This window comes from Ictidomys tridecemlineatus, chromosome 9 (assembly GCF_052094955.1).
Source record: "Ictidomys tridecemlineatus isolate mIctTri1 chromosome 9, mIctTri1.hap1, whole genome shotgun sequence".
NCBI classification, from domain to species: Eukaryota; Metazoa; Chordata; class Mammalia; order Rodentia; family Sciuridae; genus Ictidomys; species Ictidomys tridecemlineatus.
In genome coordinates this window covers 1,225,606-1,249,772 of record NC_135485.1, presented here as the reverse complement: position 1 = coordinate 1,249,772, position 24,167 = coordinate 1,225,606, and the positions used below count along the sequence as shown (strand labels likewise).

The window sequence follows — 24,167 nt, the reverse complement described above, 5'->3', positions numbered from 1 at the left end:
AGTGAACCCTGATTCCTGGGAAGCAGGGAGAAGGGCCCAACACACACCTTCCTGATGTCCCTCTTGGCCACCAGGCCCCAGCCCTTGCCATCGGTCCTGATGATCTTGGTCTCGGGGTACTGGCGCTTGGTGAAGCACTGGTTCTGGCAGTGCTCGCCTGCAGGACACACCTGCGGGTGGCACTCGAACATCAGCATCCTGTTCAGACACTCAGAGTCAAAGCCACAGGGGTTCTCGTCTGTGGGCTTACAGTTGCACTTCGGGATTTCGGAAATATCGGCTGTATAAATCTGGACCTTCCCATAAGGCTTATTCACCTGCAGGATAAAGTGATGTGTCTTGGCCCCATGTACACAGAGCCTCAAGCCCTGCACCCAGGCCAGCGCCTCCTGACAGGACATGCTCCTTCAGTCCTCACCCAGACCCCTCCCATTTCTATCCTAGTGGCTGTGGTCTCTGGTTATGCAGTCAGCTGTGGTCTTAGGAAGACTGCTCAGCAGAGGTCCTCCCAGTGCTTGGCAAGAGCCCTTGGTGGCAGCCTCCCTCCTCTATGCCCATCTGATTCCAACCTGCCCTCAGCCAAGCACCACAGTGGCCAGGCAGAGGGCCCCCAGCAAATGTCGGCAGGAGGGCACAGTCTCTGCCCCAGCCTGAGTCTACCCCTGATGAACATGGTGTCCAAACAGTAAAGGCTCAGAGAGATGGCAAGAACTGGGGCAGGAACCAGTGGCTCCAGCTCAATGCAGTGCTTAAGAGGCACCCCTGCTGTTGCTGCAGGCAGCAAAGGACAACGATGCCATCAACCCGGACACTTGCCCAGAATCTGGTTCTGTTTCTGGGATCATCCCAAACGCAGCACTGAGTACAGATGAGTACAGAGAATACTTCTTTACACAGAGATATGACTACACCTCAGATTTTAGAAGCAAAGACAGAACACTTGAGTCAGCTATGAGGTGGCATCACCCTTGTGTCCAGGCAGGCCTGGCACTGAGGAAGGGCAAGTCTCCACACCCACATGCAGCCTCTTGCAGGCATCTGCTCGGCACAGCCAGGCCCGTCCTCTCTCTCTCTCTCTTCAAGCAGGGGCCCCGGCCAACAGGTGCTGAGCACCGGCCAGACAGGCACCTCTCACCTGTGCTGCATTGGTGGCAGCGTGGCCCAGATGGAAGGGCCACCCACTGCGGCCCGCCTCAGGGCTGGCATTCCACCTCTCCTCTCTTTATGGGCTGAGCCCAAGCAGCCTCCTGGACCTGCCCACACACATCCTGGGCAGATAGGGCCTGTGCTCAGTAGCAACTAAGTCTCTCTGTCTACGGCTCTGGGGAGCCAGACACAGCTCACAGCAGCCCTCTCACCAGCTGCAGCCCGGGTGTGACCATGTGCAGCCTCAGAGCCTACCCTGAGCTGCTTGGAGAATGTGGTGCACGCAGCCCTGGCACGCACCTTGATGTGCTTATATGGTGGGGGCTTGCGCTCGCTTTCCTGCGTTTCTCGGGCTTCCCGCTGAAGTTTGATTTCACGAAAACGAGCTTCAGCTTCTTGCAATGCTAAAGAGTCAATAAAATACGAAAAAGATCTCTTAGTAGGTAAATACTTCTACCTTCAAGCTCTACATTTTAATGGCTTACTCTAAACTCTCACTGGTGAATTCAGTTTCTGGTTTCCATGAATCTAAAGATTACAGAAAGCTCTGAAAGGGGGTTTATAAGACATGGCCAAAAATGCAAAAGAGCAGCGCACTCCTGTGATCCTAGCAGCTTAGGAGGTTGAGGCAGGAGGATCTCAAATTCAAAGCCAGCCTCAGAAACCAAGCAATATCCTGTCTTAAAAAACTAAATAAATAAGGCTGGGGATGGGGCTCAGAAGTTAAGCACCCCTGGTCCAGTCAATCCACGGTACCAGAAACAAATGAGTGCAGAACACAGAGGAGCGCTGCAAGACCATCCACGACCAGAGGGCAGGGCAGGGCAGGGCAGCCTCACACAGCGCCAGGAGGCCCAGCGGGAGGCTCTGCCAGCTCCCCACCCTGCACTAGGGTCTAAGGACAAAGCACGCCAGCCATGGGGCTTTGGGCCTACTGTCTTGAGACAGCAAACAAAAACACCTCTGGTCCTCTCAAATAAGAGGGCTCCAAGTGGAGTGCGGCCCTGGCTGGCGCACAGGTGGCATGGCGCCGGCTCCCAAGGCTGCTTGGCACTGGCTCTGCAGGGTGCCGGACGCCAGCCAGGAGCCGCATCTTGCTCACCAGCCAGGCCACACCATACCCAGGAGCTTCTCTCTCTCTCTCTCCCAGACCTTCAAGAGTCTTTGGATGCCTACCTGTTCTTATTCAGAACTCTGGGAGCCCCATGTGCTGAGGTCCTGAAGAAGTTATTGGCTGCCGCTGGCCCACACACCCACAAACTCTCAACAGGCCCAGACACCCTCCTGCCACACACACAGGTCCTGCAGCTCCAGCTGACCCTGCATGAGCCGCAGCAAGACTTTCCCTGCACCTTAGCAGTCTCGATCTAGCCTAAGCGCCAGTCCCTCCCGTGGAACAGCCTTTCCACTCTGTCTCCCTCCTGCCTGGGTCATGGCAGCCTCACCAAATGCTGCTCCCACCTGCCTCCCAGCCTGACTGCACAACCAGTGCCCCACCCACCTGACTCTGCGTGGTCTGCTGAAGGGCAGGGTGGCTGTTAAACTTCCGGGCCTCTGGTCCAGAAGGCAGAGACCCCTCCACATCTGCCTCTGCAGAGGCCAGTTGGGGAAAGTGTCCGCCAGGACTGAGGACAAGGTGGGCTGAGCAGCTCCGCTGCTCCACACAGTACTACTCACGGAGCACCTCCGCCTGCCCAGCAGTGTGACCCACTCCACGCTTCAGCAGACACGCCAGTCCGCAGACTGCCTGCCTTCTAACTGAGAGAATGCTTAGTCCAGTGTTTTCTACAAACATCAAATTTCTACAGAGCAGAAAGGATGATTAGCAAAAGGCACACAGAGAGCTGTCCTGCTCCCTACAGGAGACTTCCGTACCGTTTTTGAAGACTCTTCCGATCCCTCTGACCCCATGGTAGCGGCTGCCCCGGTCCCCCTCCATGTACGGGAACACTCGCGCCTGATGCGTCCAGTAATAATCTTTAGACCCAAAGAAAAACACAGGGAATTCTCCAATCTCGTGCTTCATTTTCTGAATATTTGGGGGAACATTTTTGGGATGGCAAACTTCTGCCGGCCACCATCTATTATAAATATTAAAAACAGGGTTCACAGACTCTTCAGAGAGAGCGGCAATCATTTCAATGCTTTTAAGTACTGTAAAGTCAAACAGACACACGTGAACAGAGAAAGACAAGAGCACAGGGCTGTCCTCACACCTGTAGTTCCCCAGTTTGACCCAGACGATGTCCTGGAAGTGCAGCCTCTTGCCTGCCCTACAGTCGTTGCAGAACCAGCTGCCGTCGGGCATCTCAATGCTGAGGCAGTCGGGGTGGAAGGCTGCTGGGCAGGCCTCGCAGCACAGCAGGCTGCCCCCTGAAAGAGTGGGCGCAGGGTGAGCCTGCTTCACTGGGCCTCAGCTCCATCCTGCAGCTCCAGGCCAGGCAGCACCCTGCCAGCACAGACCCAGCCCTGAGGGCGAGCGGGCAGGCCGGCAGCGAGTCTAGGTACATTACAGCACACTGCCCAAGTGGAGAAGGCCCACAGGGCAGAGGCCCCTCACCTTTGGAGCACACGAAGCACCAGCTGACATTGACATGGGTGTGGTGCCGCTTTCCCTTCCGAGCAGTGAAGTGGCCCGTGCAGATGATGCTGTTGGACGCAATCACCGTGCACCCTGCTGCCAGACAGGCGTCCCCTCCATGGTAGGCAACAGGGCATCGCACACAGCGCATCATCTTCCCTGAGGGCGAGAACACCCTGAGGATCCCGGTGGCTGCTACCAACCCTGATGGCAATCAGGACACCGCAGAAACCCAGAGAGCCTGTAAAGGCACCACCTCCAGGTGACAGAAGGTACTCAGGACAACCTGCAGGGTAGCTCCCAGATGCCACACCCTCAGTCTGGGCATGGCAGGCACTGGAAGGGCTGTCCCGCACACTGTCCGACCCTCCATGCCAGAAGCCAGGAGCTCGTCCCCAAAACATCCCCAGGCATTGCCACCCCCAGGGGATAAGCCCTGGTGCCCTCAGCCCAGACAGCAGCCCTGAAATGCTAGCTCAGATGTAATCCCATCCAAGGGTGAATGAGGTGCCCTGACAGCCAGAACCCATCAGGGGCCCTATGGGTCCCCGTCTCTTAAAACCAAGAACCCTCAGACAATTTTGGGATGAAAAGAGGAGGAGGGTACAAGTGGGGGCAGGTCTGGCAGTGAAGAAATCCCAGCAACCAGCTTTGCGTCCAGTACCAAGAGGAGGGGAAGCTGCTGGAGGCGGAGCCCCTGACCTCTGGCAACAAGCCCAGCATACCCCGCGGGAGGGAGCCAGGCACAGCCTACCTTTCGCCGGCCTTGGATGTGAGGGGTTGGAGGCATGGCAGCTCACGCAGCTGTGCAGGGGGCAGCGAAAGCCCCGGCTCTCAAACACCGTCAGAGGGAACTTCCTCACACAAGCCTCATGGTAGAACTTCCCACACTGAGTCACGACGCAGCGCCTCACCTCCATCTTGCTCTCTTTGCACACGAAGCATGAGTGGACCCCTAATAGCCAGTCAAGGAGGGAGAGAGGAGGGTGCCAAGAATTCAACTGTGGTTCCAGGCCGCCAGAGCCCAGCTGCACTCTGCCCCACCTGCCCATGGGGGCACCTGGCTGTCTCCAGCCTTGCTGACTTTATCCTCATGGGGATAAAGCCAGCTGTGAAGGGTGACCCTGCAGCTACTGGGCTCCAGCTTCCCCTCAAACACAGGGAAGTCCTACCACGCAGCCAGGGGCCCCCTCCCTAACCGTGGTGAAGGGCCGCTCACAGATGCAGGCCGCAGCACCCATGCAAGGCGTTCCTTGGGTTCCCACCTAGGCTGCTTTGACAACAGCCAAGGACGCCTCAGGCTTGCTGTGCAGTTGTCCTGCCATGTTGACCCCAAGCAGGCAGCAGGGCAAAGGCACTGACCAGTTGGGCAAGCCTAGATCCACCTGCTGTTGAAAGGGAAGCTCAGACTAATGCTTTCCGTCCCTACCAATGACAGTGTTCTGTGACCAACCAGGTGACCTGGCTAAGAAGGCTGGCTGTCCACAGGTAGAGTGAGTTCAGGCCCACGGGGGGACATGCAGGGGCCCAGCCACCGTAAGAATCCACCAGTCACTGTGCCCTGAACTATATGCAGAGTGCTAGGGTGGCACTCACACCCTGAGCCTCCCACCTGCTGGAGGGCACCCAGGGAGCAGGCTGCAGGTGGGAGGGGCATGCTCTCTGCTGATATCTGGGCTTGGCTGCTGCAGGGAGGCGCGAGCAGGAGGCGGTGCAGCAGCACTGCTCTGGGCAGGAGGGGAAGCCACAACTTGCCTGAGGCACACTCACTGCAGGTGAACCTCCCTTCTGGTCTCCGGGAGAGGCCCAAGCAGGTGAGATGGAAAGCCCCACAGCAGGGCCCTTCACACAGCAGGAGGCTGCCCGTCTTCTCACACAGCTGTGGGACAGAACAGGCAGCATGAACCACACAGAGCAGGAGCTCCTTCTGTGTCCTGCTTACCCTGCGACTGAAAAGAAGCCATGAAGAGAAGCAGCCATGATGAGTTCAGGATCACATCAGAGCCAGGTGACAGAGTGGTCAGTCCCTCAGCAGAGGTTAATAAAACAACAGGCCCCAAACCCTGAAGGCACACTCACAGGTGCTTGAGCTGGGCAAGGAAATCAACAAACCCCAAGGCATGTTTTCATCCTGTCAGAAGGGACAGGCTCCAAGCAAGCAGCACGCCAGACACTGCCAGGCCCCATCACCAGGCATTATCACTCGAGGGACCCGGGCGTGCCTGGTGCACAGTGCCACGTCAGCCCAGAGCTGGCCTGGGCAACTCACACATCACACGCCCCACGTCCCTCCGGCACAGTATAGAGGCATGCCCCAGGGGAGTGGGAGCCAGTGATGCTCACCTAAGTGGGGATAGGCCGGGGGTCTGCAGGAAGGGGGCCTGCCCAGCCTGCGTCAGACACCCTGCAAGGGATCGGTGCTGCAGGCCCTCACCTGACACACGTACTCCTTTTTGGCCGTCATTCCTCGTTCCGACCTTTTAGATGAGATGGATACTTCGGTCTGTGTTTCATCTGCACTCTCATAAGGAGACTCTGAGGGCTCGTCCACTAGGCTGTCCGAGACCTGAAGATTAAGGAGGCGGAGGACAGTTCACTAGTCACAGAAAATGGTGGCTGTTGTGCCCTTCGGGCTTGGCCTTCCCCCACCCATCTCAGAGTGACGCGCTCCAGCCTCTGGCCTCTGCAGTGGTGCAACCATCAACAGAGCTGCGCAGTGTCCAGAGGTGGACACACTCCACTCAGCATTGAGAATACTCATGTACACAAAAGCACGTTCCTTGAAATGAAGAAACGCACGAAAACCCAGTTTGCTCTTCTAGGCAAGCTAACACAGGCTTTGGGACCAGGAACCCTCCCTTCCTTACCCAGTCTGCTCAGCTCCAATCACCAAATGGGTCTTGAAAGGAAACTAAGGCTGCACGTGGCGGCAGTGCAGCCCGCTCACGTGGGGGTACAGGCCCCACTCTTCCCACACTGACGTGCTGTCCCAAGGTCAGTGGTCATCCTAACTCCACCCACTGACTGCTGCTGTCTCTTGCCCTCTCATCCAGGAGGAGGTGCAGTGGGGCCTTCTTGGGAACACAAAGTCTGAAAGCAGGGCCAGAAAGTCCTGGAAACCCAGAGCACCTGGAGCCCAAGGGGATGGTGTTCCTCCACCCAAATGCCCTCCACTCCACAGTGGGCATCAGGACCAGCAACAACCTCACTCTTCACAGAGCACCTTGCCCTCACTGGACCAGCCGTAGCAATAAGCGTTTGAGAAGACAGAAGACCTTCTTGTCTATCAAATTCAGGTGTGTTTAAAAATTGTATTTGATGGTAGATAAATAAATGTTGAAAACTGAATTTTGGAGCTGGAACAAAATAGAAACTGCATCCTTGCACGCCTCAATAATCACCATAAAGACATCACAGTCTTGCTGCTTGTCCTTCAGCACCAAGCTAGGTATTAAAATGGGGCCACATTAAAAATGAAACTGCAACTCCACCAGGGAATCTGACTGACTCAACACCCTTATTAAGAGCTTTTTCCAAATTTAGCTAACTGAAACTACAGGAGTGGTTAGAAGAAAAGAAAGAAAAGCTCCTGCGGGCTGGCTGGCTGGCAGGCAGGTGGTGGGCTGCTTTTGGGGGCCTCTGTGGCTCCGAATGGCTCATGGAGCACAGGGCCCTGAATGCCACTACTGGAGCCTCACTAAGATACATCTTGTGACAACAGTCCAACAAAAAACTCATTTTTCTCACCTTTTGCAGGAAGATGGGAATAGCATGAACCAACACTAGATTAGAGGGCGTCGAGTCTTAAGGTTGTCGCCGGAAGGCTGACTAGCTGGAAGTGCAGGGCCCACTGCCCATCCCTCGCCCATCAGCTCACCTCCCACTTCTTTAACGTCAACATCCAGAAACAGGCAACTTGAAATGCTGAGTTCAAACCCCAAATTCAACATGTCCGTCAGACAGAGGTCACAGGTGGGGGTCTGAGCACTTCAGAGGTGAGAATGGAGTGGGTGTTGGGGGAGCCCAGGACATCAGGAAGCAGCCCCACTGCTGCCAGATGCTGACCCATCTGGTGGGGGAACCGAAGCTCAAAAAAAAGGCCTTTAACACAAGCCCTCGGGAAGAGAGCCCAACACTCTGCCCACCAACCCGGTTCCTCCCTGAGTGTGGCTGGAATTAATTTAAAAGCTAAAAAAGGAGAAAATACATGGAGAGAAAGACAGAAAACACAAACCAGTCCTGGGTCAGAGGAAGGAACAGCACCTTTTATTTAAGATTTACAGAAAGTTAGCACGTTTCCACTTGGAGATATCTCCTAAATTAACAAAGTCTGTTTTGAGGAAATAAACAGGAAATACATATTTGAATGGCATTATAAATGTTCATGACACACATGAGGCTCATTTCCTGACTGGGGCCCAATCCCACATACAGAATACAGACCTTACAATATCACAGTCCATGGCAGATGGCAGGCCCGCCCTCACCCCGCCTCCCCGCCAGCCAGTAGGCAGGGTCCCTGGCTCTCAGCGCCCCTCCCTGCAGCTGCAGGCTCCGCCTCCACACCAGGTGACAGCCAGCTGTGGAGGTGAATGTCACCTGCATGGGCCCCACAATCCCAGAGCTCTTCTACAACCCCCACCATCCCTCCCACGTCGACAGGAAGTGCTGGAAAGGAAAAGCCAGCACCCCAAAGGACAGCCTTCCTGCCGCCTCCTCACCCATCCAGGCCAGATGGGCAGCAACCATCTCCCAGCAGCTCAGTTCCTGCCTTCCCAAGTTTTCTTCAGTCTGAAAACCCTTTCTCCAATCTCTACTCAGTGATGGCACCAAGCTGCCTGTTCTCCTTAGAAATACTCCTTCAGGGTAGGGAACACAGGCTCCTTCATCTAGCACGGGGCCTGCAATGTGGCACCGCCCAAGGGGACAGGACGGGAACAGGACCGTGACCACCTTCCGCCAGCTGCCAGCAAGCACAGCCACAGAAGGCTCACTCACCACAGCCCCGCCCCTTCCAGGTGCTGTCACACAGTGAATTTTTAATTTTTTGACAAAACAAATCCCTTCACAAATTGAAGACTACATCATTTTTGAAATACAATCACAGACCTTGAACAATAAATATTTCTATAAACCAACATTACTTTTGTGTTTAAGTTACGCTTTTGTAAAAGAAACTGATTACTAAGTACTTTCACAGAGTGTTTTGGATTTACAAATGATAGGAATCCTGTGCTCAGCAGATTTAATGAGTTTTAAATCAAAAGGACTAATCTCAAAACAGATCTTCCAAGTTAACATCACAGTGAAATATTAGAGCAGAATTAAAATGATTTTAAAATAAGTCGTCATCTAAAATCTGGAATTCAAAATAATTTTTGTTAAAATGACCCTTCCAGGTTACACAGACTGGAACCTTCCCAGCTGTTCCTAAATGACAGGGTAAGGGCCAAGAGTGAGTCACTGAGCACATAAAGATCTCTAGTCCACAGGGCCATCACATGCTTCTCCATTAACTTCTAATCTGCGCCAGCTTCTGTGAGAAAGGGCAGCAAGGACCCAGGGGAGTTGTGGCTATAGCTGGCCATGTGGCTGCTGCTCCTAGTTCAAGACCTGCCTTGTCCAAAGCACAGAGAGTCTCTAAAATGGTCCCAGCTGTGCCTTAGTAATGGCCGCACCCTGCTGGGAAGCAGGCTGGTGAGCGTGCTGGGCTGGCTGGCTGAGCCTTGTCTGGAGGGCTTGAGAACAGACAAGACCATCTCCAGTCTGCCTCCTGCCTTGGCTCATGCAGCCAAGCAACATCTCTGCAGTCAGGCCAGGACCCCAGTCCACCCCAATCATTTCTTGCAAACAATATCCCTGGATGGTTAGCATGCTTCAAACATTGCCAGAGCTACATGTAAAACCCAAGGACCACATGTAACCCTGAAAAGTTACAAGTGTGGATCCAGCACGGGACTACAAAGGTACATGGCACCTATCAGGACAGGGCTGCCAGGTAGCTAGAGGGACTCCCAGGCAGGAGAGACACTGGGAGTTCCAGCCCTCACCCTTCCAGGACAAGTGCACAGGCTCTCCCGCTGGCTAAGGGACAGTCCACCTCCATCCCTGGCAGGTCAATTAGCGGTCATTTCTGATAAAAATATTACCCAAGGAAATCAAAATAGATTTCATTTACCCAAAGTCCTAGAACACCCAGCAGTCAGCATCTGTGTGTGTGTACAGTATTGGGGATGGAACCGAGGTCCTCAAGCATGCCACAGAGCACTCTGCCACTGAGCCACACCCCAATTCCAGGAATAAGCATATTTCTTTAAATCAAAAACACTTGAAATGCCGTGAGGAGCAGAGCCTGGGCATGCTGGGAAGCCTGGGGTGCGCGGGACAGCCTGAGAGGCAACAGCAAGGTCCTCAGCAGCTGCTGTGTCTGCCTCTAGAGTTCCTAAACTAAGGTAATAAAAATATTGAGTTTTAAAACATAAAATGCTCCACGTTCCACACTGAGTCCAAAGGGCTGGCCTGGCCCAGTACATGTGTCTGCTTGAACAGTAGGGTGCGCAGTGGCTCAGCTCAGCCAGTTCAGAAGGCTGCACTAGAATCAGCGACTCAGAAATGAAGCAAGCTCACTAAGCCTTCCACTGCTGACACTCCAGCACTGGGAGGTCCACAGGGCCCCGGCTCTGTCCTGCACTGCACCAGGTTGCCACCACACCCTTCTCAGGTCACACACTTTCAGTCCTCCTGACTGACACATGTGCATGGGCAACCTCTTCTGTTTGGGCAGCTAGATGCTAACCTACAATCTCAATTTTCTTCTCAGTGTGTTCCTGTGACAGGCCCTTAGAGGGTCCCCAGCATCACGCACACTGCCTGGCCACACCCTTGGGCGGAGAGATGAGGGACTACAGACCATCACTGACAGCGCAACTGCTTCCTCCTGCCTTTCCTCACTCGCTGGCTTCCAATCTCTAAGACCCTAATTGGGTCTTCCTGGGCCTGAAGGGCCACTCGAAGCAGGCTGTCCAGCTCCCTCCTGCATCACTGGCCCCTCTGCCAGGAGACACCTCCTCATGATAAAGCTGGGCCTAGGTCTCTCGATGCTTTCCAGGAACATTCTCTTAAAAACACAGGAAGTTACCACTTTCAGTGGGGAAACATGGATACAATGAGTGCCAGGACCACCCTTAATGTCCCAGCACTCTGCAGAAAGGCCAGCCAGGCAGGACGGCAGAACCCTTGCACTCCACAGCACCATCCCTGACACTCCACTGGCACACCACTTCCCAATGCTTGTCTTACCCAAGAGAGCCACCTCCCTGGCCAGGCAAACATGGACCTGTGGGTGTCTGAAGCAAGTCAGACGAGATCACGAGCAGAACTCGTCTCAACAAAGGGCAGCTCAAATGTCCTTAGGCCAGACATGTACCACTGCTGTTCTGACAGTTGTAGTAAACGAAGGAATTCCATGTTCAATTCGCAGCATAATGAATTTTGTACTCTTGGCAGCTTGTCCAAGCCTGAGCTTTCAAACAACTCCACCTCTGACCCCAAGGAAACTGCTTCTCTGCCACAACTCCAATACTAGTCTTCAAAGCAGGGTACTTCTGCCACATACAAGATTGTTCCCTAGAGGGCAGATGCTGCTACCCAAACCCTAAACCTACTCAGCCGACTCCTAATGTCCCTGGGGCACAAGGTCTTCCCAGCTGAGGAGCATATGGCCCTGTGAGCACTGTTCTATCCCTGGGACAGCCCCCTCCTCCCTTCCAGAGAACAGCACCCCTCCTTGGCTTCCCACACAAAACCCACGGTGCTCCAATCTCAAATGCAGCCCCTCACTGGGACCATACTCTGAGGCCAGCATCCTTACTGCAGGACGCCACCTGAACCAGATCCATTTTATTCCATCGTGTTTCTCTTATTTTAAAAGTCAGTGGATAATGTTTTGACACTCTTAAGTTTACCAGAGCTCCTTGGGTTCTCTAAGGGTAGCAAAACTCAGACTGCTCCTAGGCTATCTGAGGTCACATCTCCCACTACTCTGAGCAGATCCATGAAGCAGCCCCCAGCCCCCAGCTCGAGTCCAGCACCCAATGTGCCACACAGACCCAGCTTCTGTCAGACCACGGTATTGCCCCACATGCATAATGTAGTTGAGAGGATCACTGTTCATGCCAAGGCAAAAGTTATGCTTCTGGATAAAAATGGAATGATGGTGATTTCATCTTTTTATTGTCATAACCATTACTGTCACAACAGCGAGCCACTGAATCCTTGCAAGGTGCCAAGCACCCCGAGAGCTTACATGCGTTACAGTACTTAGTGTTCGGAACAAAAGCATTCCTCGGGAACTTTCATTACAGACCAGACACATCTGAGGAGTAGTCAGGAACAGCTGGGCCCCGTTCCTCTGGCTGTGAGCAGCGCAGCTGCTGCAGGAGCTGGGGCCCGTGCCGCTTCCCCATGCAAATGTGCGGACACTGGGCATGGCATGGCTGGCACCAGGACCATGACACATGTGCTGCTGACGCCCCACAGAAGTGACTGGCGAGGTGGCTGGCAGAAGTAGCCCAACATGGCGCCCTGGGTGACCATCACCGAGTCAAGAGGTGGATGGTTCACAATGAACTGTGAATGGTACTTGGCGCAAAACTGTGTCTAGTGTCATAGTAAAACTGTTCATAGAAAAGTACAGACTCAAAATGCCTCCTGCCTGTTGTGCTGGAAACTGGGTTCATATCTACAGCACTGACTGCATTTCACTGGCAATTAAAACAGCTGACGAGGACCCCTCCATGTGCTGTTTGCTCTTTGTCTCTGGAGCAATGGGTGCTGACATTTGTTCACAAAGATGCAGGGAGTTATGACCTGGGGGAAATGACCCTTGAGGCAGTGTCACTGCTGCAGCTCTGGGGCGGCCCTCCGAGGGCCTCCTCCCAACTGAACTCTACGTTGCTCTCGGAGTATGGGTGTCTCTACCATGAGATGGACGTGACTGAGTCAATGGCCTTGATCAGGTTCTTACCTTGGTCTTACAATGTGTTATCTGTTCTCTTCACTGTATGTGTTTATTAATGCCAATAAAAACAGAGTACCATATCTCTTCCACACAATGACTGTGAGAGCAAGCATGTCACTGAGTGTGCCGATGACGCACGCCCGCGGCAGACATCTCGGGCCATTACATCACTCTAAGTGCAGTACAGGGCATCTGGTTCAAGTCCAACTTGACTGATGTGGGCTCCCACAAAAGCTGTCACCAGTGAAGGCGAAAAAGTAAGAATTTGCTCTACTAAGGGAATAAGAAATGAAGTTACAAAACAAATCACATCAATTCCTTCACAGGCCGTTGTCATGCAAGTGTGCAATTTAATATATTCTCTTCGTTGGGGTGATGTAGAATCATGTAATAATTATTCCAATAAAAATTTATTTACCACATACACATTTGTCAAGAATTTAAACCACAACACGACCTACAATGTCTTGAGATACCAATCTTAGGAAAACACCTTGTTTTTTTCCAATCTAGTGTGACTGAAATATAAAGGAAGGAAATATAGACATGCAAGAGGGAGGCAGCCCTCACGAGGGCTGGTGGGGTGCCCAGCCATAGCCACCACACCAGAGCCAGCCCAGCAGGCTTCCGGGCAGCCCTGCAGCACCAGTAGTATGTAGCACTGCACACCTGCAGCTGCCGGCCACGGCTCGGCAGAGTGAGTGCACAGTGGACAAACCTCTCTATCACCCAGGGCCAGCCAACCAACAGTGTGACTCTGTGAGCCACACAAAAGAGACCTCCTGGAGAAGGCCTCGCAGTCCAGGTGAACTCACATAAGGAGCACGATGCACACCATAGGTTTGGGTCACCTCAAGTGTGGGAAGGTTCCACATGTGATATAAATACGCTGTGTCATTGACCAACCTCTACAGCTTGACAGTCACACACAGATTCCGTCTCCTGAGCTCAGAGCAGAGGCCACATCGGCCAGCTGCCCTCCCATCTCACCTCCACCCTTACCACCCCAGCCTGGCCTGCACGAGACTGGCATCCAAGAGCCACAGAAAGGATTCCAGTGGCCTCGATGCTTTTCTCTCTCTCTCGTATCTGACACCAGCATCAGCAAAAACTCAACCAGAAAAGTGAACCAGAATAAGAAAAATTTATCAAAAATGTTTTATAAACAAAACCACCAACTTAAGTAAAAGGGCCTACAGAACTAAAATTTTCTGTTTTTAATATTCTTAATTGGAATTGCAGGCCATCTTTCATTTAATTTCTAGGATACTGACTTGAACTTGGGCAAGAAAGAAAAAAAGGGGAAATGATTTGTATAAAATCTGCCTTTCCAGGTTCTAGCAAGCTCCTAATCAGAAGCTTTGAGAAGAACCAAGTTTCCAGGAGGAAAGAATGTTTGTCTACACAGCAAGGAACAGGTGAGCACCTCGCCACAGCCTCTGCCTGGCCCCGCAGAGGGGCCCACAGTGCTGTCCTGACTGACAGGAGAAAGAAGCCATCCTGTCCCGCCTCACTACCCTCTTCCCAATAATGGCCAAGGTCACCACCTCCTCACTAATACAAAAACAGGACTCATGTCCACAAGGAGAAAAGCAGAACCACAGGGACCAAGGGAAGAAATCAAACTAGAAAGGAAGCACTGTGAAGGGAGCCACCGGAGACTGGGGCACGCCCACCTTGCAGCACAAATGCTAGGCCTGCATTTGTGACTGCTGCTTTTTGCTAGCTTTTGGCAATGGCAAAGTCCCAGACTTGGTAGTGCCTTCTAGGTGTCATGCCACAATGACAGTAGCAACAGCCTTGAACAGCTACTGCTCTGCTGTCCTGCTCTGAAGCCCAGGAAATAGGCAGTGGCACAGTGGCAGTTCTGACTCTCCTCTGGGTGCCAGATGTGAAACGCATGAAAGCCAAGGGACTTGTGGCTTCCCCAGGCACCTGCAAGCCCCTCGCCCCTCCCACAGAGTGCACCATGGCCAAGAGCAGCTCAGCCAATAGTGGCCCTGTGAGAGCCAAGACAGACCCCCTATGTGAGGAGGGACAGCGTGAGGCCTACAGAACACGGCATGGTAAACACAGACTGCAAGGACAAGGAAACAGCCTCAAGAGCGGGGCGTCCACACATTCACACCTGCGCATGCGCTCAGCTGGTAGCACCACTGTCCCTCCTGTGCGTGTTCCGAGTTAGGCCCTCAATGCGCCCCCATGGAGAGCACTGCTATGTGCTCGCCGAGCCTGACCTTCACTCTCACTCAACCTGTAACCACAGCCTTCCCGGGAATACAGGGTCCCATCATCATCATTTTACCTCGTTCTCGGTCAAGGACGCAGAAGGAGACGAGCTTTTGCTAAACCCGAGAGCTGCAGATGCTGCTGCGGAAGCCCGGTTTCGCTTCTTCAGTGGTTTGCAAGCATCAGACAGATTTTTTGTTGCTGAAAAATAGTTTTGTTTATAAAGTAATGTTTGAAATCTTAAACCCTCAGCCTCTTGCTGCTATAAAATTACCCCTCAAATAAATGAAGTTCTACAGAGACTCTTCTGGGTCCCTTTGTCATATTAGGGGCTTAACTTTTTATCGTGGAAAAATCCGAATGTAAATAAAAGCAGATAAACTGTACAGTGAACACCAGGTCCCCAAGACCAGGCCCCCGAACCATCAGGCCAAGGCCAGAGAACTCCATCCACACCTTGCGCATGTCCCCTTGACAGAGTATTCTGGAGCAAATTACAGACATGTCATCTCATCCATAAAAAGCTCAGTGCAAACCTCTAAAGCAGTTAACAGACAACAACACCGCCAGTATGACCCCTTTCTATCACCAAGGGCCCCCCAGTCGCACTGAGAGTTCCTGCTGTTTGCACATGTTCTTTAAAGAGACAGGCTATTTAACTCATTTTCAAAAACCAGCAAAGCACCTCACACAATTTAGGGAAATCGGCTTTGCCAGTCTTCACTTCCTCAGGCTTATTCTCCCAGGAGCTGAAGATGGTTAGCCACCTCTGATAAACTGTCAGGCAGATTTCAATAATACAGTTAATGAAAAAGGTAAAGGGGGTGTGATTACCCCTTTCAAAATTTGTTTTAATAAGCAGTTTTATTTTTTGGTACTGGGGATTGAACCCAGGGCACTCTCCAACTGAGTTGTATCCCAGCCCTTTTCAAATTTTGAGACAGGGTCTCATCAAGATGCCTGGGCTGGCCTGGCACTTTCGACCCTCTTTCCTCAGCCTCTGGAGGGACTGGGATCACAAAGTGTGTCCACCCCACCCAGCATTAAGCTGACTTCTTTAACATGTGACAAACAAGCAACTAGTAATGACTTTTACTCTTAGCTAAGGTGAACAGAGATTCAGGGTCCTCGAGGGATGGTTTTTGGCAACAACTGGTGCCATCAAGTAAGAAATCTGAAAAATTCTGGCTTAAATCACTCCTCCAGTAAAATTTCAAACAATAAAGTAAATATCAGCAGAAAAGTGACTTTAGTTAACTGTGCGTTAAGCCTTAAAACTCACATGTCAAGGGGCTTGGGTCAGCAGCACGAGTACCTCTCCCTTCTTGCCCCATGGTCCCTCTGAGGTTGCCCGAGGTTCCTCTTATCCAGCACTCCTCTCCTCTGGCCCCCTCACTGAGGACCCCTGCTCACCCACCTGCCCAGGTATCAGAGAGACCTAAGCACATTACCTGCCTGGCTCCTGAGCGAGGAGGCTGCCTCCGTGGCCCTGTAAGAGCTGGCTCTGGCCATTTTGTCAGTGGTCGTCTCTCTCTGTCATTTAGAAAGAAAAAAGAAAGAAAGAAAGAAAAAGGGAGAACAAAGGAAAAGAAAGAAAAAGTCTCCTAATGTGAATGAACACAGGTTGCTGAAAACTTGTGCAATGGAAACTTCTTCCTTGGGAAGTATGTCCCACACCCCACTTCCTTGGGAAGTGTGTCCCACCCAAGGCCACCCCATCTCTGGTTTCTCCTCTCTGGACTTCCTCTTTCTGCACCCCAACTCCGACAGCTGTCTGTAGGGCAGGTGCAGGGCTCTGCCCAGGTCTGCTGTGGCTGCTCCCTTCAGATGCCTCCCACGAGGTACCCTACCCTTGCTGTCTGCACTTCCCACTGAACTCAAGCAGGGTGTCCATTGAAGAAACCTAGCCTTCTACCCCAGAGGTCCAATCACCTCAAGTCAACCCCAACTGGCTCACTCAGTGCCGAGAGGACTAGTCTAACACACTATACAGTGAGGACCTCCAATTTTGAGATAAATTCCCAAGACCCAGTAAACTCCAGCAAAAAAAAAAAAAAAAAAAAAAAAAAAACCACACATCAACAAAACACATTTTCTTTTTTGGTCCTAGGGATTGAACCCCAAGGAAGGACTGCCTGCTAGGTCTACCTCTCAAGGAGGCTTGTCCCACACCTGTGCCCTGTGCCTGCCACAGGAAACCTAATCGATGCATATTAGGAATGACATGAATGTGCTCAGGTTCATGAAAATCTGACAGAGGACACACCACTACTTTGTTTTATATCATGTACAATTTCCTAAGCTATAGTTTTAGAGAAAACATCCCATCTGACTACTTGATGTGAACCTTCATATTTCAAAAGTTCAGGGCCATAGGTTTTTTTAGGTATATTATTTACACAAATATTTCAAAGCAACCAATTTCAGTATGATCACCAGTAAAGACCTGCTTTAGGGGCTGGGGCTACAGCTCAGCGGTAGAGAGCTTGCCTAACACATGTGAGGCCCTGGGTTTGATCCTCAGCACCACATACAAATGAGTAAATAGAATAAAGGTATTTTTAAAAAAAAAAAACTGGGCTGGGGATGTGGCTCAAGCGGTAGCGCGCTCGCCTGGCATGCGTGCGGCCCGGGTTCGATCCTCAGCACCACATACCAATGAAGATGTTGTGTCCGCCGAGAACTAAAAAATAAATATTAAAAATTCTCTCTCTCTCCTCTCTCACTCTCTTAAAAAAAAAAAAAAAAAACTACTTTAGAGCTGGCGTCCAGAAGATATTAAGTATGCACTTCCTGATAACCTCAGTGACGCCCAGAGAATGTGACCCAACTTAAGGTGGACACCGATCACTAACTGGTCCCTACTGTTGATGGGCACTGAGAACACTGTGTTGGCCAGGAAAGTAAGGCAGGCCCTGCTTGCTCCCTTGAACTGCACATGCACCTTAAGAATTAAGACGCCGACGTGGCTCAGCAGTCTGACAGGAAAGATTATTTTCCATTCTTCCAAGTAACACAAAACAAAAAGGCAGCATAATACAGTATCAAGCTGTACTCCAAATCATAAATATACAACTTCATCAGAACCGTTATTGAGTAAATGTGAATTAAAATATAAAGTACAAAGTCTAAACTCAGTTTAAAGAAATAGCCAACTGATATTGGAGATGGCCGAGGCAGGCCTTGCTAGAGAAGGACTCATGTCTGCCCCCAGGCACAGCAAGCTGCTGTTCCTCAGTTCCCTGTGTGAGGCAAGCTCTGCCCCTGACAGATGTGGTACACGGGGGTACAGGGCCTGGAGCTACCATCGGGCCAACTGCCCCCTTTAGGTTGCATCAGTACTGCCCACACTGCCTAGGACCCCCACTGAGTAAAAGTATCATAAATTACTAACAGACTCAAGAGGTTCCTGAAATATGATTTCAATGCCTGGAATGGATTCTTTAACTTTATTTATTTATTGGTACTGAGGTTGAACTGAGGAGTGCTCTACCACTGAGTGACACCCTCAGGCCTTTTTATTTTGAGTCAGGGTCTTGCTAAGTTGCTTAGGGCCTCAGTAAGTTGCTGAGACTGGCCCTGAACCTGCAATCCTCCTGCCTTAGCCTCCTGCATTGCTGGGATAACAGGTGTGGTCATTGCACTGGGCCAGATTCTTTTAGTTTTTAACTGAAGTTTAACATACATTTCTAATGGATTTTCACATCAGCTCACTGAACAACTGAACACTGAACAGTAAGTCCAACAGACAAGAGTCTGCAGTTACATGATGCTGAGGATAGAACCCAGGCCCTCAACTGTGCCAGGCAAGTGCACCACCAGCGAGCTATATCCCCAGCCCAAGAGTTTTTTGTTTTTTTTTAATGTTTTAGTTGTAAATGGACATAATACCTTTATTTATTTATCTTTATGTGGTGCTAAGGATCAAACCCAGGGCCTCACACATGGTAGATAAGCGCTCTACCGTTAAGCCACAACATCAGTCCTCCAAGAGTTATTTTTAACATGTCATTTTATCCAATTTAAGTTTATCCAATTTAAAAGCAATTTATAAACTCCCAGGGTTTGGGTGCTATTTCCCACAGCCAAGAGGCAGCATCTCTGTCACCCTGAGGGTAGGCACTGCTTTCTTCGGCAGCCTTCTCCCAGGGCTCTGGACGCTGAGCAGCACAGGGAGCACAGGGAGCTCAGAGAGCCTCTGCCTGCCTCCCAAGCCCCAAGAACCACACTTTCCCAGGGGCCAGGCAAACCTGGAACATATTTACCTTCCGGAGACTGTGCTTGTCTGTCCTGAGTCTTTTCCTGGGAACATCCTCAACATCAATATCTTCTGAAGGGTCCTCCGTCCTCTTTGTGTGGGTTCTTTTCTTCCCGTTAATGTTACCTTGAAATAGGAGATGGGGAAATGCACGTGAGAAACTCCATGTGCTGCTCTCCGAAGTACAGGACCCTGGCCAGGGCAGTGGACGTGCAAGCCACCCTAGAGGAAGTTTCCAGCAACTCTGAAATCCCCAGGTCCTATGTTTCACATACCAAAACACTGGGGACTGAAAATATACCTTAGAGATTATCATATTTGTACTTATTATCATTTTATTTTAACCTACTGGAGTATTAAATTTATACATAACCCAGTATTTGTTCACTAACATTCAAAGACTGAGAGAATACCCAGTGAACTTTAGAACAATCTGCTACCACTTATGCATTCTCTTACAGAACATCTAAGTACACCACTACATTTTTATCTACAAAGGCTTTCTCTTCTTTTTAGTACCATGGATTGAACCCACAGGCACTTAACCACTAAGCCATATTCCCAGCCCTTTTTATTTTTAATTCTTTTTTTTAAAATATTTTTCTAGATGTAGATAGACACAATATCTTTATTTATTTATTTATTTTTACTTGGTGCTTAGGATTGAACCCAGTCCCTCACATGTACTAAGCAAGCGCTCTACCACTGAGCCACAGCCTCAGCCCTTTATTTTTTATTTAGAGACAGGGTCTTGCTAAATTGCTTAGGGCTTCGCTAAGTTGCTGAGGCTAGCTTTGAACTTGCCATCCTTCTGACTCAGCCTCCCAGGCCACTGAGATTAAATGTGTGTGCCACGACCAGCACACCCAGCCCTTTTTAAATATTTTTTACATTGAGACAGCATCTCACAAGGTTGCTGAGTCTGGTCTTAAACTTGCTATCCTCCTGCCTCAGCCTCCTGAGCAGGTGGGATTACAGGTGTGCACTCTGTGCCTGCCACACATTTTCTACGTGTGTGCTTGACCATCCACACAGTCATGTCTCAGGATATCACTAATCCCCAAGAAGATGTGCAAACAGGACTGGCCTAAAAACAAATCAGGTGGACAACACAAGCGCAGACCCTGGAGACAACCAGCTTGAATGTGCCAGTGTTTATTTTTAAAGGTTCAGGATTTCTTATTAACAGACTCTCATCAACTTCTTCAGGACACTGTCACCCTCAAACTCACTGTTAGAACACAACACCAGCACGGGGTACTCAGCCCCCTATCAAACAGCAGGCCTCTGGAAGAGGCACCAGAGAGGCCCCACATGCCAAAACAGCAATAGAGTGGCAAGCCATGATGGGGTGCTGAGCAGCCAGTGCACAAGCTGCCCACCTCCAGCTGCAGGCTATGCAGTAGGGCCCAGTTCTGTCCCTCAGCAGACTTGGGCTGGCCATGAAGTCTGCATGGGAACAGGCCTAAGGAGCAGAGGACAGCAGGGTCTTAAAGTCACAGCCTGAGCACAAGCACAATGAAGCCCAGTCTGCCCCACCTGCCAGAACCTCCCTAGCAGGTCTGCCACTGAGCCTCGCTCAAATACAAGCAGCAGCATCTTCCTATACCTATCTTCCCACCGGGAGGTAAGCTCCTGGGCCTGTCCACGAGTACCTTGTGAGCACCGCCCTTCCACTGGGATGAGGCGGCAGCAGCTGTTCATGGAAGCGAATAACATGGCATCCACGTGAAGTCTGCAGTGAGACAGTGGGACAGCTGGCACACAGCGATGGCATGCCACGCTCTGGGTGGCACCAGGTTCCCCTGGAAGCCAGAGTTCAAGGGCACCCAAAGACAGCATGCTCCTGATGGACACTGTAATGGAAACCCACCATCACCCTTACTATCTACCCAGTGCTCAGGGAAAGCCCAAGTGGCAGATGGTGACACACAGGCAAATTTACTCACTCTTTAAGGATGAGCAACTCTGGCTTTGGGAAAGCCCAGCTCCTTTTTAAATACGGCACCCCTGTGCAGAAGCACTCCTCTCAAGCAGCATCTGCTGCAGGGGCAGCCAGCTTGCCTCTAGGGCCAACACGCAGACCCTGTGTGTCTTGGGCTCTAAGCTGCAGCCCTTGCAGGACACACCAAGCAGCGTGAAAAAAAGGCCAGACCAACACAGTCAGTTGATGTGGAGATCTAAAAAGCCCCAAATAACATCTGTGAGGGAAGAAGGTGCCACTGTGCCTGTGTGATCACTGCCAGCATAGAGGAGCCACTCCTGCATAGCCCAGCTCATAGGGCCTGCACCTCCTGTCAGCTGAGTCTTGCAGCACTATGTCTGGTTGCTCCAGAACTCCTCAATGATAAACCTTGACAGATGCACATTTTCTGTACCTTTTCTTGATACCCAAAAATGTCACGCCTATTTTTTGCATTAAGATGGCAGTTTTCAGTCAAACATTATGGTGCACACCTGTAATCCCAGGAGCTCAGGAGGCTGAGACAGGAGGATCCAAGTTTCTAGCCCAGCCTCAGCAACTTAGTGAGGCCCTAAGAACCTCAGCAAGACCCTGTCTCTAAATAAAATGGAAAGGTTTAGGAACATGGCTCAGTGGTAGGGCACATACTTAGCATGTGGCAGGCCCCATGTTCCAGCCCCAGCCCCATAACAGGAAAAAAAATTTTTTAAAAGGCAGTTTTCCACAACTTGTGAGTCTGGGAACACACAGACCGCAAACCTGACACTACTGCATGTCTTCCAAGTCTTACATTGTTCTCTCCTTTACCTTGTCACTGCCCCAAGTAACACTTTCTATTTTTTAAACTGAAAGCCCAGAAGGAACCAAAGGACACACAATCCAAGGTCAATCCCGTCTCCCCCTCACCTGCAAGGTCTCAAGCAAACAAGCCAAGAACTGCCCTTCTCTGGGCCTCACGAGGCCTAGCCTTCGAAAGCAGGCTCAAGAGGAGCCGAGCACAAGTCAAGACTGGATGCGCTGCTTGGGCAACTCCAATGCCAGGCCACAGGCCTGAAGTCAGACCTGTCCCCCGAAGCCTGGGGTCCTAGAAATGGCCTGGCTCCCTTCCTTCTTCTGTGCTCTCCTACAGAAACCTCTCTTGAGACTACAATGGCCAGAACACCTGCTCCCCAAGAACAACAGCAAGGGACCTGCAGGCCAGCAGAGGACCAGAAGACACAGCTCCAGGACAAGAAAGAAAGCACAGACAGCAGAGGCTGCCCCTTCACGGCAGGAACATTCTGCCTGCGCCCCAAGAGTGGGGTTCAGCGGCCGGCAGCACACACAGGCCGCACATTACCAGAGTCTTCCTCAGCCGGGGTGCAGGTCACGAGGGCAAACTTGGTGTTATAGCGTGCCTTCTGTTTTTCATTGAGCATGCTCCACTGGGAGCTCAGCAGTTCTTCAATCTCCTCGCCTGAAGCGTCAGGGTGCTCAGCAACAACCTGTGAGCAAGCAGAAGAAGCAGAGAAGGCCTGATCACCAACTCACTCCTGCTTTGCACAGATGAAATATATAGCCCTTTCCAACTTAGCATGTGGCATTTTTATTCCTGCATCATGGAGCTTTTTCTCAGAAAAAACTAAAAGAAAAATAACACTTAACTAATGTTGTGATTCATTGAGAACTCATTGAAAATAGTGATAAATGGTTAAAAATAAATAAATAAAAACGTTACTTTTCCAAAATTACTAAATGCATTTGTAAGTCAGTTTTCTATACCCCCAAGATGTCAGTAGTGAAGCAAGGCCACAGAAGCCCTAGCCAGGCTTCCTCTCAGGCCCCAGCACCCAGGATCCATCTTCCAGTGCTCACCCCAGAGGAACAGTAAAAGCGGTCCAGCAAGGAGGAGTTCCTTGCTCCTGCCCCAGTGCTTCAAGACCATCACTGCACAGCCCAGAGACAGGGCCTCTCTGCCCCTCCAGCCACTCAGCACCAGCACCCCAGGACTGGCTAGCAACACAGACCCCCAGACCCCTCCCAGACCTCCTGGCCAGGAGGCTTCCAGGTGGTTTGTGTCTGTGTCACAGTGATCTGGCAGCACACACAGCCACAGCCTCAGGAGCTTGACACCTATGGTATTCAGATCCCACCACATCCCAGTTCAGCCCAGTAGGCTGGCCTCTGTATTGTTTCCCATGTGCACCAAGATGGAGAGGCACCAACAAAGGGGAGGGCACAAGGGCCAGCACACTAAGGGGTGCAGCCCACTATGGCTCACTGCCCTTTTCAGAAAGACCCAGGAGCTAAGAATCATTTTTGTATTTTTTCAGAGGCTAAAAAAAAGAAGAGTATTTCACTTCATGTAAAAATTTCAGAAAACTCAAAGATTAGTGTCCACAAACAAAGCTTAATGGGGGGGCTGAGTTTGTGGCTCAGTGGTGGTGCACTTGCCTAGCACATGTGAAGCACCCATCCCTGCCCCAGCGTGCTCAGCACCACATAAAAATAAATAAATTAAAGTTAAAATTCTTAAAAAAAAAAAAAAAAAGCTTCATGGGAGCTCAGTCACAAGCTGGTATTGCCGTTCTGTCTGGGGTTGTTTTCACAATGCAACACCATTGGGACAGAGACCTCATGGATGGCAGGGCCCCAGGATGACACTTTTCTGACCAGCAGAGCCCTACCAGCACTTCTGGGACCAGATAGTATTCCAATCTGGGCGCTGGGCTATTGTGAACGCAGGCAAGTGAAGGTGTACAATGTGAGCAGCGTCTGCATTCAGAGCATAAATGTTAGCTGGCTACCATCACCACCTGGACCTACCACTTGCCCAGTCAACACCTGTACCTGCCTCCAAACACAAACCATGCCCTCCTCCATCCACTCTCCCACTTCTCCCCAACCTCTGCTCTGCTACAGCCTGTTAACTAGACAGGGACAGCCCCACCACCTCCCCATATCACCTTTCCAAATGAAGGTGAGCAGCAAC

General features: G+C 51.2%; 1 protein-coding gene across 8 annotated transcripts in view; it reads right to left on the bottom strand.

Annotated features, from left to right (window-relative positions):
• Positions 1-24,167, bottom strand: part of Nsd2 (nuclear receptor binding SET domain protein 2) — a 75,180-nt gene that overhangs the window by 14,922 nt on the left and 36,091 nt on the right. For 6 of the 8 annotated variants that reach the window (XM_078020844.1, XM_078020849.1, XM_078020846.1 and 3 more), the window contains 12 exons: positions 22,536-22,680; positions 19,241-19,359; positions 16,427-16,508; positions 15,052-15,176; positions 6,162-6,293; positions 5,483-5,606; positions 4,482-4,682; positions 3,707-3,886; positions 3,363-3,519; positions 3,022-3,227; positions 1,447-1,550; positions 48-317 (listed from right to left, as the gene is read on the bottom strand). In XM_078020844.1, coding sequence (XP_077876970.1) covers positions 48-317; positions 1,447-1,550; positions 3,022-3,227; positions 3,363-3,519; positions 3,707-3,886; positions 4,482-4,682; positions 5,483-5,606; positions 6,162-6,293; positions 15,052-15,176; positions 16,427-16,508; positions 19,241-19,359; positions 22,536-22,680 — 1,845 coding nt within the window. Of the gene's footprint in view, positions 1-47; positions 318-1,446; positions 1,551-3,021; positions 3,228-3,362; positions 3,520-3,706; positions 3,887-4,481; positions 4,683-5,482; positions 5,607-6,161; positions 6,294-7,971; positions 12,981-15,051; positions 15,177-16,426; positions 16,509-19,240; positions 19,360-22,535; positions 22,681-24,167 lie in introns of those variants that run through there. The other 2 variants (XM_078020848.1, XM_078020850.1) reach the window with 2 other exon arrangements.